This window comes from Mercurialis annua, linkage group LG5 (assembly GCF_937616625.2).
Source record: "Mercurialis annua linkage group LG5, ddMerAnnu1.2, whole genome shotgun sequence".
NCBI classification, from domain to species: Eukaryota; Viridiplantae; Streptophyta; class Magnoliopsida; order Malpighiales; family Euphorbiaceae; genus Mercurialis; species Mercurialis annua.
The window spans coordinates 43,530,711-43,543,529 of record NC_065574.1 but is presented as its reverse complement, the minus strand read 5'-3'; the positions used below and the strand labels follow the sequence as shown (position 1 = coordinate 43,543,529).

Genomic DNA, 12,819 nt, shown 5'->3' with positions numbered 1-12,819 from the left:
TCATTGAAATTCCATAATATATAGAAAGTTTGTTAAATGCAGTGTTATTACTCTTTATGGATCTTGAAGATTCTTGAAAATATATTCTCAATATGTTAGTTTGCCCATTTGTAGGAGATATTAATGTTGGTTTTTATTGGTTCATAACGCAGCGGAATTTCAAAAATTTATCTAAAAACCCAAACCAAGATCCATGTAATTCGAATTAAACAGAACAATTACTTACTTGTATGTCGAATTCAACAGCAATGTAGGAAGGAAGGAGGTGGTTCACTTTGGTGATACCTGGCCTCGGATCAGAAACGCCTCCAAAAGAACGCGTCCTCTACGAGTATCCACACGAACAGACCTTAGCCAAAACTAGTGCTTGTGTGCTAGCACTATTGCTTCACAAGCAATTTCGAATTTTAGTGATTTAGTGAATAATGAATTTCGTAATTCTCAAACCAACTGCTTAATGAGTATTTATAGTGATAAATAACACTAGGGTTTGAGACAAATTCGAATTTCAATCTCATTGCAATTCTACAAGTTTATGTTTATCAAAAACTCCTTTTTGATAATTATCCATATATATTAATTACTATATTTATTATCTTCCAAAAAATAATAAATTAAGGAAAACACTTATCCTTAAATTTCGAATTAATATATATATTTATTAATATATATATATTACGAATTATATATATATATATATATATATATATATATATATATATATATATATAATTAATCACTTAATCACATTGGGCTTGTACAACCCATAACTGTTTTGGGCCTGTTCTTAGTGTGCGACCCTGCAGGTTCATATAACGTTGGCAGTAGGCTCGAAATCCCTATTTCAGCCCACAAGTCATAAGTGGCCTCTAGCAAGACATTATGACTACCCAAATTATATGAATATCGATAATCCGATTTAACCATTTACAATAATATTTTAATCCCTTTGTCTCTCGATATCCAGATTGAATATAAGGCATAGTTATGTCATCCTTATAACATTCAATCATTAGTTTCTTGACTCTAAGTAGACTGAAAATGATAACTTCTTATCAATTAGCATGGCCATGCATTTACTTCAGTCTATCTTCTTCAAGGGGCCCATAGATATCTTACTCAAATAAATGAGGGACAAATTCCTTCTCAGTCACTCACATTTCTCACATAGTTACTTTCATATCCAATGACAATCTATTCCATTATCCTGTTAAAGATAATGTAAGACTGTATCAAAATATGAAATAGCTATGTAGAAATCCATGATGATTTCAAGGTCAAAGGATTATACTAATAGAACTGTAATGAGAATTACTTATGACAGTGATCTATGTAGTATTCTCACAGTGGGTCATCCAGTGCCTTATTTCTCAAATAGCACCTATGATTTGACTTAATATCTCATATACATGATTAGTAAAACATAATCATCAGTCAACATCATACTAGTCTCAATGTTCTATTAAGACTAGGGATAGATGGTATATAATTCTTTTATTAAACCTAAGGGTTCTACTATCAAGTCACATACTCGATGACCTTAGAAAGAATTAACCATTCAAGTATTTTTTTTTTTGGTAAGCCCATCCGGTTTCCAAGGCTTCGCCCTGACTAATCCGGATCCGACCCGCGTCGCGCACCTGGCATGGTGGGTGAGTCTGCCAGTGAGAATTTTCTGCATTCACAAGGACTCGAACCCGAGACCTTGCTTAAGCGATATCAAGCCGCTTACCACTTGAACCAACCCCCATTGGTACCATTCAAGTATTTTAATCATTAATATAAAATGATAAAAACTGCCAATCAATAAATAATAAAATGATAAAGTCAAAACATGGTCAAACATGATTGACCTAGTGCATATCACTAACAATTAAAAATCATAACAACTGATTTCCTAATTCATGCAAACCGTATTTCCTATATTAAAATTGATATTTGTGCAATTTGAAATTTGGTAACTGCATTATTCAACTTTGATTTTTACTCTAGTAAAATTTACAATATTTTCACATATATATGGTATTTGTCAAATTTTCTCCAAAATTTATGCATACTTTATATAAAAAGATAAATATAATACGAGAACTCAAGTGTAAATATCAAGATGAGTAAGGAGAAAACAGTAATTAAACTTTCTAATTTTTTTATACAAAGAATTTTAGACGAATGAGTGTCGGCTCTTGGGTTCTCTGCTCTCTCAAACAAAAAAACAAAACCGCAACATTATAAAACGCAGTCTTGGCCAAACTATTTCCTTAACAAAAATTATATTTTTGTTCTTCTCCTCTCCCTCTAAAACAAGCCTCTGCTATAATAACATTGTTCATCAAAAATATTTCATCTCTGTACCATTGATACAATAATCTAAAGCACAAATTTCCAACATTTTTGGACTATGCATTGAACTGGGTTTGCTTCATTATCTCCAGATTTGTCTCTCACAGGTACATTACATGTAATAAATGAAGCACCTTTTTTATTCATATCATGCCATTTCATTCGTAATTTCAAACCAAGATGTTCTATACTCAAAATGGTTATTCAGCATTGCTGCAATGATTCATATGTTTTTAGTTTTTTCTTTTTATATATATAATTGAGGAAGGAGCGCTTGTTGGAAGGAATTTAACCCGCGATTTTAGCAGTTTGCTGTCCAACGTTTATAACGTTTGAGCTATAGCTCGTCGGTTGTTATGGCGGTTTTTGTATATATTTCTTAGAGATTCTTGAGATTTTCTATATTTTTTTTCCTATTAGTTTTGTTTTTTCATGGAAGAAACGGTAGGTAATGTCTATTTTTATGCAAGAGAGCAATAAAGATAGAATATTTTGTTGCTCTAATTCTAGATTCTGTTGTCCTTTCTTTTCTTATTTTGGTTCATTGCTTCTGGTTTTTTCTTTTCTTATTTCTAAACTTGGTATGTAACAAAATAATGGTATTGGACTTATTTGTAATTTGTTGCTTCTATAGATCCATATGATTGAGGAATAATTTCTGTTCATTCATGTGCTATTGTTTATGCTCCTGAAGGTTATGCTCTGGTTTATTTATTGTAATTTGATCTTTTTTTTGTTCTTCTTTATTTCGGGTTTAACGGTTTTTGATTATCGATTTTTCTTTGTTGTGTGCAGGATGGTAGATTTGAGATTAGGCCAATGGTTGAAAAATCTAGCCTGTGTGTTGTTATTGCTGCCAACTACGGAAGGACTTTATGCGGGAATTACTTATGTTAGGAATGCAGTTGCGAAAGGAGCTGGTTAGTATGAACTCATCAATTGAATTATGTGAAATTACTTTTGGTTTGATTTCGTAAAAAGTGTAAATTTTGTGATTTGGTATGCTGTGCAGTTTGTTTGGATGGAAGCCCTCCTGCCTACCATTTAGATAAGGGGTTTGGTACAGGCATTAATAGTTGGTTGGTTCATTTTGAGGTTTGTATTCTTGTTTGTATCTCTTTCATTGAATGGTTCCTTCAAGTAAACGAAACACACACCAAAGAAACAAACTTATTGTTGCAACTGACAAATGGAAAGAAGTTTCTTGGCTTCAACTTCTTGGATACACGCAAAGATTCGTTAGATGTAAGATTTAAGAACTTTGATAGTGTAAACCTATGTTGCACGGAAACGGAGATGTCAATAAGGGAAAAGATAAACACTAAAACGGAAAACCGAAAATGGCGAAATGATATATTTTATATAAATAGCCTGTAAATATAAAGTTTTGGAATTTTAGAAGTATTCTCGGAAAGGGAAACAAAACGCTGAAACATACATCTCGATAAGTTTTTGTGCAACATAGAGTAAATCGGGAAACTTGATGCAGACCAATTATTTTTCTTCAGAAGTGATTTATTATATCATTGCATGAAGTCATGAGATGTGGATTCCGTTTTTTCATTACAATATGAATTTTTTCTTATGGCTTTAAAGGGAGGAGGATGGTGCAACAATGTTACAACATGTCTTTCCCGTAAGCATACTCATTTAGGCTCTTCTAAGCAAATGGGACCAGATATTGCTTTCTCGGGGATTATGAACAACCGGCAACGATATAATCCGGGTATCATTCAAATATTTCATTATTTAACATTCATTTCAAACTTTTTGACTTGCAAACTTTTCTTTTAGCTTTCATTTTCTTGTTATATGTACTTTAATTTGTCTGAATGTTGTAGATTTCTACAACTGGAATAGAGTGAAGATCAGATACTGTGATGGGTCATCGTTTACTGGTGATGTGCAAGCAGTTAATCCTGTAAGTTACATAGAATTTAGTAGGAAGCAGCTTAACGTTTTTAGAATTTTTCCTTTAATGAGATAGTAATTTGATCAGGCTACTAATCTTCACTTCAGAGGAGCAAGGATCTGGCTTGCTGTCATTGAGGAATTAATAGCTAAAGGAATGAAAAATGCTGAAAATGTAAGTTTTCATTCCATGAATTGTCTGTTTCTTTTTCTTTTCTCGCTTTTATAGTTTCTTCATCTTTTGACTAATTTCTTTATATCATCGCCACAGGCTCTTCTCTCTGGCTGTTCAGCTGGTGGATTGGCTTCCATTTTTCATTGTGATGGCTTTCGAGCGCTCCTACCTATGGGTACTAATGTAAAATGCCTTTCAGATGCTGGTTATTTTATCAATGTGTAAGCTCATTGATGGCACCTTGTTAACTGATGCTGTATCCAAACAGTGCAATGCCATTTTATGTCTTTTAGCAATCTAATAAAGTAGTATTTTATAACAGGAGGGATGTTTCTGGAGCGCCACACATACAAACCTACTTTAGCGAAATCGTTTCATTGCATGTACGTCCAATCTTTCTTTCATTCCCTGGTTGCACATCTATGTTGTACGGAAACTTCTCTAGTCCTTTGTTTTCGCATTTCATTTCCTTCTTTAAACACTTTTGAAACTCCAAAACTGAATATCTATAACCTATTTTTGTAGTATTTCCTATTTCAGTGTTTCCCATTTCAGCGTTTCCATTTTCGTGCTTAATAGCTGTGCGTTGTAGCACTTCTTAGCTAGATATGAATATTGTGCAACTCACAATTGGTCCAGAACAATATGAGTCTTTGAAAGAGACTTCTTTACAGCAGGCAAATTCTATTCAGACTTTTCTTCCTAATTTATTTTCTTCGTTTTTGTAGGGATCGGCAAAAAATTTGCCCCTGTCCTGTACTTCGAAAATGAAACCTGCATTGGTAAGTGTCTTTCTTGATGTCGCTTTGTACATTTTATCTTCATAATCTGGCTTACTGATATTGCTCAACGATCACAGTGTTTCTTCCCCCAGTATCTGGTGCAGCAAATACGAACTCCTCTTTTTATTCTGAATGCTGCATATGATTCATGGCAGGTTAGAGCATTTCTTACTCTCATATACATGGATTCGTAATTTTGCTCTTTTGAGATTACATAAGTTAGTGTTCATTTATGAATCACAACGAGTATCCTCTGCCCTTTGGCTAACCATTAAAATCAAGGGGGAAAAGGAAATTTGATTTATCGGAAGCAGTTTTAAGTATGGCTCTCTGTTGCTCAGAAACATCTTCTGTCTTACATTTTGATGTTTTGTTTTATTTTTAGAAATGCTTATGGAATTTCAAAATTTTATATTTATAATTTGATTTTGTAAAAAGAATAAATGGTTTCACATTTGGCTGACCATTTAAACCGTTTCAGATCTTTTATAATCTCAAATATATTTAAAATTACTAGTTTATCGTTTCAGAGAAGCTACTAGTTATTCGATGAAAGCTACTAGTTGGTCATTTTCTTCTGATTGAAGTCGTACGTGAAATTCTTTAGCTCTAATTTGATAATCCCTTAAATTATTCAACTAATGCAGATAAAGAACATATTGGCTCCGGGTGTTGCTGATCCTCTAGGCGCGTGGAACGCTTGCAAGTTCGATATAAGTAACTGTTCCTCTATTCAATTGAAAACTATGCAAGGTGACTAAAAAAGCATTCTACTTCCAAATTTTCAAATTCTATGGGGCTTATTTTCAGATTTTAGAATACGGTTCCGAGAATTAACGTGGGGCTTATTTTCAGATTTTAGAATGCGGTTCTTGAGTGCATTGTATAGAACAGCCAACTCTTCTTCTAAAGGATTGTATGTAGATTCTTGCTATGCCCACTGCCAAACAGAAACACAAGAGACATGGTTCATGCCCAACTCTCCACTTCTCAGTAAAACTGTAAGAACTGCAAACTATCGTGGTCTTTTTTATTTTGTTATGTTCTCAGTTCGGTTATTTAGTTTGGTTCAATTTTTATAGTACCAAATCCAAACAAACCGAATATATCGATTTGATTAGGTTATTTAGTTTGGTTCGGTTTTTGCACACCCTTGCTCATTTGTGCTATTAGTACTATTATTATTGTGAATCTAATGCACATGCACATTCTTTTGTTTTGGGATATTTACTATGGTGCAGAAAATTGCAAAGGCAATCGGAGATTGGTTTTACGACAGAATTCCGTTCCAAAAGATAGACTGTCCTTACCCGTGCAATCCAACCTGCCCCAACCATGGTTTAAATCCTCAACATCACCTAGAAGTATAGATTTACTGCCTCAAAATTCTTGTCATTATATTTTTTTTATAGCAAAAGCTCTAGTATCTGAAAAGAAAAAAGAAATTTACAATTGATTAAGGCTTCTAAATAAGCAAAATGCCACCACTGCACCAAACTTGTGTGCTGGGTGTGTTTCCACCATTATTTATGTAATCAATCATTATTCATAAATGAAATCGATTCTTTTCGTATCTCAGTGTTACATTACTTTCGTGTAAATACCGAATAAATTTCTTTATTCCGTGTATATGAATCCGTAAAGAAAAATGCAGAATTGATCTCTCACATAGCTTGTGGCTTTGACAGAGTGGGAGTGCAGCAGTAGAAGAAACGATTTTGATGAGGTGGTTTCTCTACTGGTTAGTTGTAATACACATTGTATTATTTTTAAGAGAATGACTTTAAACATAGCACATGAATATACTATACTATACTATACTATACGTATACATATACTATACTATACTATACAGTTACATAACATTACTCACATGAATTCAGCTGCTGTCACAGAATATAGATGAATGTATTGAATATGAAACCAAATGTTAAAATTTATTTTGATTTTGATGATGTTTTTTATTCACACTGGCAATTAAGTCTTTGACAAAACTATCACCATATCATTTAATCTTCTAATTCCATAAATCAATTACTTTTATTTTCACAGAACCAGTGGCGGACCTGCTCGCAGGTGGGGCCGTGCGCTCACCCTGGCCGGAGTTGGTTACGCTAGTTTGTTTAGAGTAATAGTCTTGATCCTAAGCTCAGTCCTCGTTGGTATGAAAAAATTGGGCCTAACCATTTTTAAAATTCAAATTTTTGCGTTTTTTTATCAGTTTCGATCAAACTTTTTAATTTTTATAATTATGGCCAATTTAAAAGATTTTTTTTGCACTTATGACCAAAATTTTAAATTTTATTTTTAAATTCAAACCTTTCAATTTTTTATCAATTGCGAGCAAATGTTTATATTAACTTTTTTTAGAAGTTACACAATTTTTTAAAATTTGGTCGTAATTGATAAAAGATGTAAAAGTTTGGATTTAAAAAATGAAACTCAAAGTTTTGGTTAAAATTGTAAAAAAAAATAAAATTCAAAAATTAATTAGGCCAGAATATTCTCGATTAAAGTTTTTTTTTTTACAGTTCGTCCCCGCAATTAAATTATCTTGCTACGCTATTGATGTTCTTTGCGAGCTTTTCTACTTGTATTTAGAGCCTCTCTAATATAAAATATACATCATACATATAAAGAATGAATATTTTCATTTAAATTCGATAAATTATTTCGTTTTGTCAGAAGCAGAATACAACATTCCATTTTCCTTTAATTTAACTTTTCTTATTGTGTTAGTTTTTAAAAAAAATGTCAAAAAATAAAGAAAGTTCATTTTAGATTTTAAATCTCATAAATAAGTTAAATTTTGGCCAAATGTTATAAAAAGGCCAAAACTTTCACAAAAGTTTCATAAAAGTCATGACCTTTCAATTTTGTCGATTTTGGCGAAAAACTGATTATTTGGTTTTACAAAAGACCCGACCTTTCAATTTTGTCAATTTTGGCCAAAAATAGATTATTTGGTTTCACAAAAGTCCCGACCTTTTAATATTTAGCATGCCACATAGGCGTCAAATAGGCGCCACATAGGTAAATTGAAATCAAACTGAGAGTTGGCCACAACTGAAACCAAATAATTGGTTTTTGGCCAAAATCGACAAAATTGAAAGGTCAGGATTTTTGTGAAACTTTTATAAAAAATTTGGTCTTTTTACGATATTTAGCCTTAAATTTTCTATACGTGGAGATAGTTGAAAGGAACAGTCAGATAACAATACTACCATTTCAAATTCTGCCAACTGACATGAAAACATAGGCATGATTAAGTCATCAAATCTGCCCTAAAATTAGATGATTAATAATGGGCATCACATGCACACTCTTTTTATTCGTTTTGAAGTGGAACACATGCCAGTTCGTTGCGTCATGCATTACAAATATCATAAGATGTTCCATTGACTTTTTGGCTCATTATTTTATGTAAACATGCTTTCAAATTGGAATATGACAAGCGATTTACCACGATTTATTAAATTAAACAAAAAAATAGATAAAAATAGATAAAAAACAGTAACTGTTATAAATTTATTAATAATATAGATAATACTTATAGACTAAACTAATTAATAATTAGTGATCACTCAATAATGTAACAAGAGAGCAAATATTTAGAAGGAATTTTACTTCTTTAATGAGTATTTTCAATTGTAAAATTTACATGAATGGAAACCTATTTATAGACAATTTCACCCATCATGTAATTAATGTATTTACATGCATGTCAAAAATGGAGGGTTGAAATTTTTTCACCTAATTGGATAGGTAATTTTGTCATATACCATATTCACATGGCCAAATGTCGTAAAAAGGCCAAACCTTTCATAAAAGTTTCACAAAAGTCCTGACCTTTTAATTTTGTCGATTTTGGCCAAAAACAAATTATTTGGTTTCAATTGTGGCCAACTCTCAATTTGATTTCAATTTGCCTATGTGACGCCTATGTGGCATGTCAAATATTGAAAGGTCAGGAATTTTGTGAAATCAAATAATTCATTTTTGGCCAAAATCGACAAAATTGAAAGGTCAGGAATTTTGTGAAATCAAATAATTCATTTTTGGCCAAAATCGACAAAATTGAAAGGTCAGGACTTTTGTGAAACCAAATAATCAGTTTTTGGCCAAAATCGACAAAAAAGGTCAGAACTTTTGTGAAACTTTTGTGAAAGGTTTGGCCTTTTTACAATATTTGGCCTATTCACATGATATTCATAATACTTCCCCTTGGATGACAAAATGTTTATTCTAAATTACGCTATGTCGTACTGCCTCATTAAAAACCTCACTAAAGAAAAACCCAATGGGAAAAAAGTGCAATGCGTAATTTCTCCCCCTCATTGCAACATAGATAATCCTTCATGTATTTCGCAGATGGCGCATTCCAATATTATGAACATATTTTCTAAATTATGTTGTAGGAAGTGCCTTCGTGAAAAGATCAAATGAATTATTATTTGATTGAACATACTGGATGTAAATTTCTTGATTCTTTATGAGTTCTTAAGTGTATGAAAAGAATCTTGGAGGTATATGTTTGGTTCTGTCACTCTTGACGTATCCTTCCTTGATTTGTGCTATACATGCAACATTATCTTCATATAGAACAGTTGGACTCTTATGGACTGGAAGACCACAAGATTCTTGAATGTGTTGTGTTATTGATCTGAGCCACACACATTCCTTACTTGCTTCATGTAATGCAATAAGTTCAGCATGATTTGAGGAAGTGGCTACAATTGCTTGTTTCTGTGACCGCCAAGAAATTGCAGTATACCTCCACTTGTAAATACATATCCAGTTTGAGACTTAACCTTATGAGGATCAGACAAATAACCTGTATCTGCATAACCAATCAATTCTAGATTTGAATCGTTAGAATAAAATAAACCAAGATCAGTGCTTCCACGAAGATAACGTAATATATGTTTGATTCCATTCCAATGTCTCTTCGTGGGAGCTGAACTGAATCTTGCTAATAAATTGACAGAAAAGGATATGTCAGGACGAGTGCAATTAGCAAGATACATAAGTGCTCCAATTGCACTGAGATATGGTACTTCAGGACCAAGAATATCCTCATTTTCTCCACAAGGACGAAATGGATCAGTTTCAACATTCATTGATCGATCAACCATAAGAGTACTTAATGGATTTGCTTTATCTATACCAAAACGTTTTAAGATTTTTTCTATATAATTTGACTGATGCACTAATACACCATTGTGCATATGTTCAATTTGTAAACCAAGACAATATTTGGTTTTTCCAAGATCTTTCATTTCAAATTCTTCCTTTAAGTACACACTTGCTTCATTGATCTCACTGTCTGTTCCAATAATATTTAAATCGTCAACATAGACAGCTATAATCACAAATTCGGATGTTGATTTCTTGATAAAAACACATGGGCAAATAAGGTTATTCACATAGCCTTTATTTATCAAATAATCGCTTAAACGATTATACCACATGCGCCCTGATTGTTTTAACCCATAAAAAGATCTTTGCAATTTGATTCAATACATTTCTTTGGGTTTTCTATTTAATGCTTCAGGCATTTTAAATCCTTCAGTGACCTTAATATAAATATCGCTATCTAGCGATCCATACAAGTATGTTGTTACAACATCCATGAGACGCATTTCTAATTTCTTAGAAACTGCAAGACTGATCAAATATCGAAATGTAATTGCATCAATGACAGGAGAATATGTTTCATCATAATCAATTCCAGGTCTTTGAGAAAAGCCTTGAGCAACAAGTCTAGCTTTATATCTTGTGATTTCATTTTTCTCATTTCGTTTTCGTATAAAGACCCATTTGTAACCTACCGGGTTCACATCTTTAGGTGTGAGGACAACAGGTCCAAACACACTTCTCCTATTAAGAGAATCTAATTCAGCTTGCATAGCGTCTTTCCATTTATCCCAATCATGTCTATTTTGACATTCAATAACCGATCTCGGTTCGGGATCCTCATTTCCATTTATGATATCACATGCAACAGCATAAGAGAAAATTTTGTCAATATTTTCCATTGTGTCTCGATTCCACACAATCTTTGTACTATTGTAATTAATTGAGATTTCTTCGTTATTCTCATTTGTGTCCTCTTCTGGGTTACTGCCTTGATTAATTACATTCATATCCTCTTCTGGGGCATTGCCTTGGTTAACCTCATTTATTTCCTCTTCTGGAGTATTTTCTTTATCTTGTGTTTCTTCAGGAACACCTTTCTCTTTGCTAGTATGATCGAGATTTTCTGCTCCTTTTCTTTTCCGAGGATTTTTATTTTTTGAACCGATCGGTCTTCCACGCTTCTGGCGTGTCTTTGATTCATGGGCGACTTTATTTTCAGTATTCTCTTTTGGAATCTCAACTCTAGCAGGGGCATTAACTGCTGGTATATATGATTTAGTCACTCTTTTTGTATCTGTAAATGCATCAGGTAATTGATTTGCAACAGCTTGCAAATGCACAATCTTTTGAACTTCTGTTTCACATTGTTTTGTGCAAGTATCAAGATGCAATAATGAAGGTTCACACCATGCACTATTTTTATCCGATTGTTTATTTTCTCCCCCTAATTGTGGGAACTCTTCTTCATTAAAATGACAATCGGCGAAACGTGCTGTAAAAACATCACCCGTTAAAGGTTCAAGATACCTAACTATGGATGCGGACACATAACCAACGTATATTCCCAATCTTCTTTGAGGACCCATTTTTGTGCGTTGTGGTGGTGCAATTGGCACGTATACAGCACAACCAAAAACCCTAAGATGGGCAATATTTGGTTCTTGACCAAATGCTAATTGTAATGGGGAGTATTTATGATATGCACTAGGTCTAACACGAATTAATGATGCAGCATGTAATATAGCATGTCCCCATATAGAGATAGGTAGCTTAGTTCTCATCATTAATGGTCTAGCAATAAGCTGAAGGTGCTTAATTAGAGATTCAGCTAAACTATTTTGTGTATATACGTGTGCAACAAGATGCTCAACTGTGATTCCAACAGACATGCAATAATCATTGAATGTTTGAGATGTGAATTCACCAACATTATCAAGTCTTACCCTTTTAATTGTGTAATCAGGGAATTGAACACGCAATTTAATAATTTGAGCAAGAAATCTTGCAAATGCAACATTGCGTGTTGATAATAAACAAACATGTGACCATCTGCTGGATGCGTCAATCAATACCATAAAGTATCTGAATGGTCCACATGGTGGATGAATTGGCCCACATATATCACCTTGAATTCTTTCAAGAAATAAAGGTGATTCATTTTCAATTTTAGCAGGTGAAGGTCTCACAATTAATTTTCCAATAGAAGAAGCTGTACATGACATATTGCTTACTTGGGGAATTTTCTCACCTTTCAGTGGATGTCCTCGTGCACTGTCAATTATTCTCCGCATTATTATTGATCCTGGATGACTCAATCTTTCATGCCATAATTTTAGTATTGAAGCATCACAATACTTTTTCTTTTCAGCCATATGTGACTCGACCATATTTATATATGTATAATATAAACCAGAAGAAAATGTGGGTAATTTTTCAATTACATATTTCTTACCTGAAACATTTGTTGTAATA

General features: G+C 33.0%; 1 protein-coding gene across 3 annotated transcripts; it reads left to right on the top strand.

Annotated features, from left to right (window-relative positions):
• Positions 1 to 2,232: 2,232 nt before the first annotated feature.
• LOC126682517 (pectin acetylesterase 8-like) lies at positions 2,233 to 7,157 on the top strand. 3 transcript variants are annotated; one of them, XM_050378236.2, is made up of 15 exons: positions 2,233 to 2,447; positions 2,975 to 3,034; positions 3,136 to 3,260; positions 3,353 to 3,435; positions 3,937 to 4,066; positions 4,182 to 4,261; positions 4,340 to 4,426; positions 4,523 to 4,647; positions 4,749 to 4,809; positions 5,155 to 5,208; positions 5,286 to 5,363; positions 5,856 to 5,961; positions 6,064 to 6,209; positions 6,450 to 6,572; positions 6,897 to 7,157. In XM_050378236.2, exons 3-15 carry the CDS (start codon positions 3,137 to 3,139, stop codon positions 6,987 to 6,989), a joined length of 1,290 nt encoding a protein of 429 aa, XP_050234193.1. In that variant the 5' UTR covers positions 2,233 to 2,447; positions 2,975 to 3,034; position 3,136; the 3' UTR covers positions 6,990 to 7,157. The 3 variants fall into 3 exon arrangements, with proteins under 3 accessions (XP_050234193.1, XP_055961797.1, XP_050234192.1); XM_056105822.1 differs by lacking the exon at positions 2,975 to 3,034 and having other exon boundaries at positions 2,233 to 2,458; XM_050378235.2 differs by lacking the exon at positions 2,975 to 3,034 and having other exon boundaries at positions 2,236 to 2,447.
• The last annotated feature ends 5,662 nt before the right edge of the window (positions 7,158 to 12,819 follow it).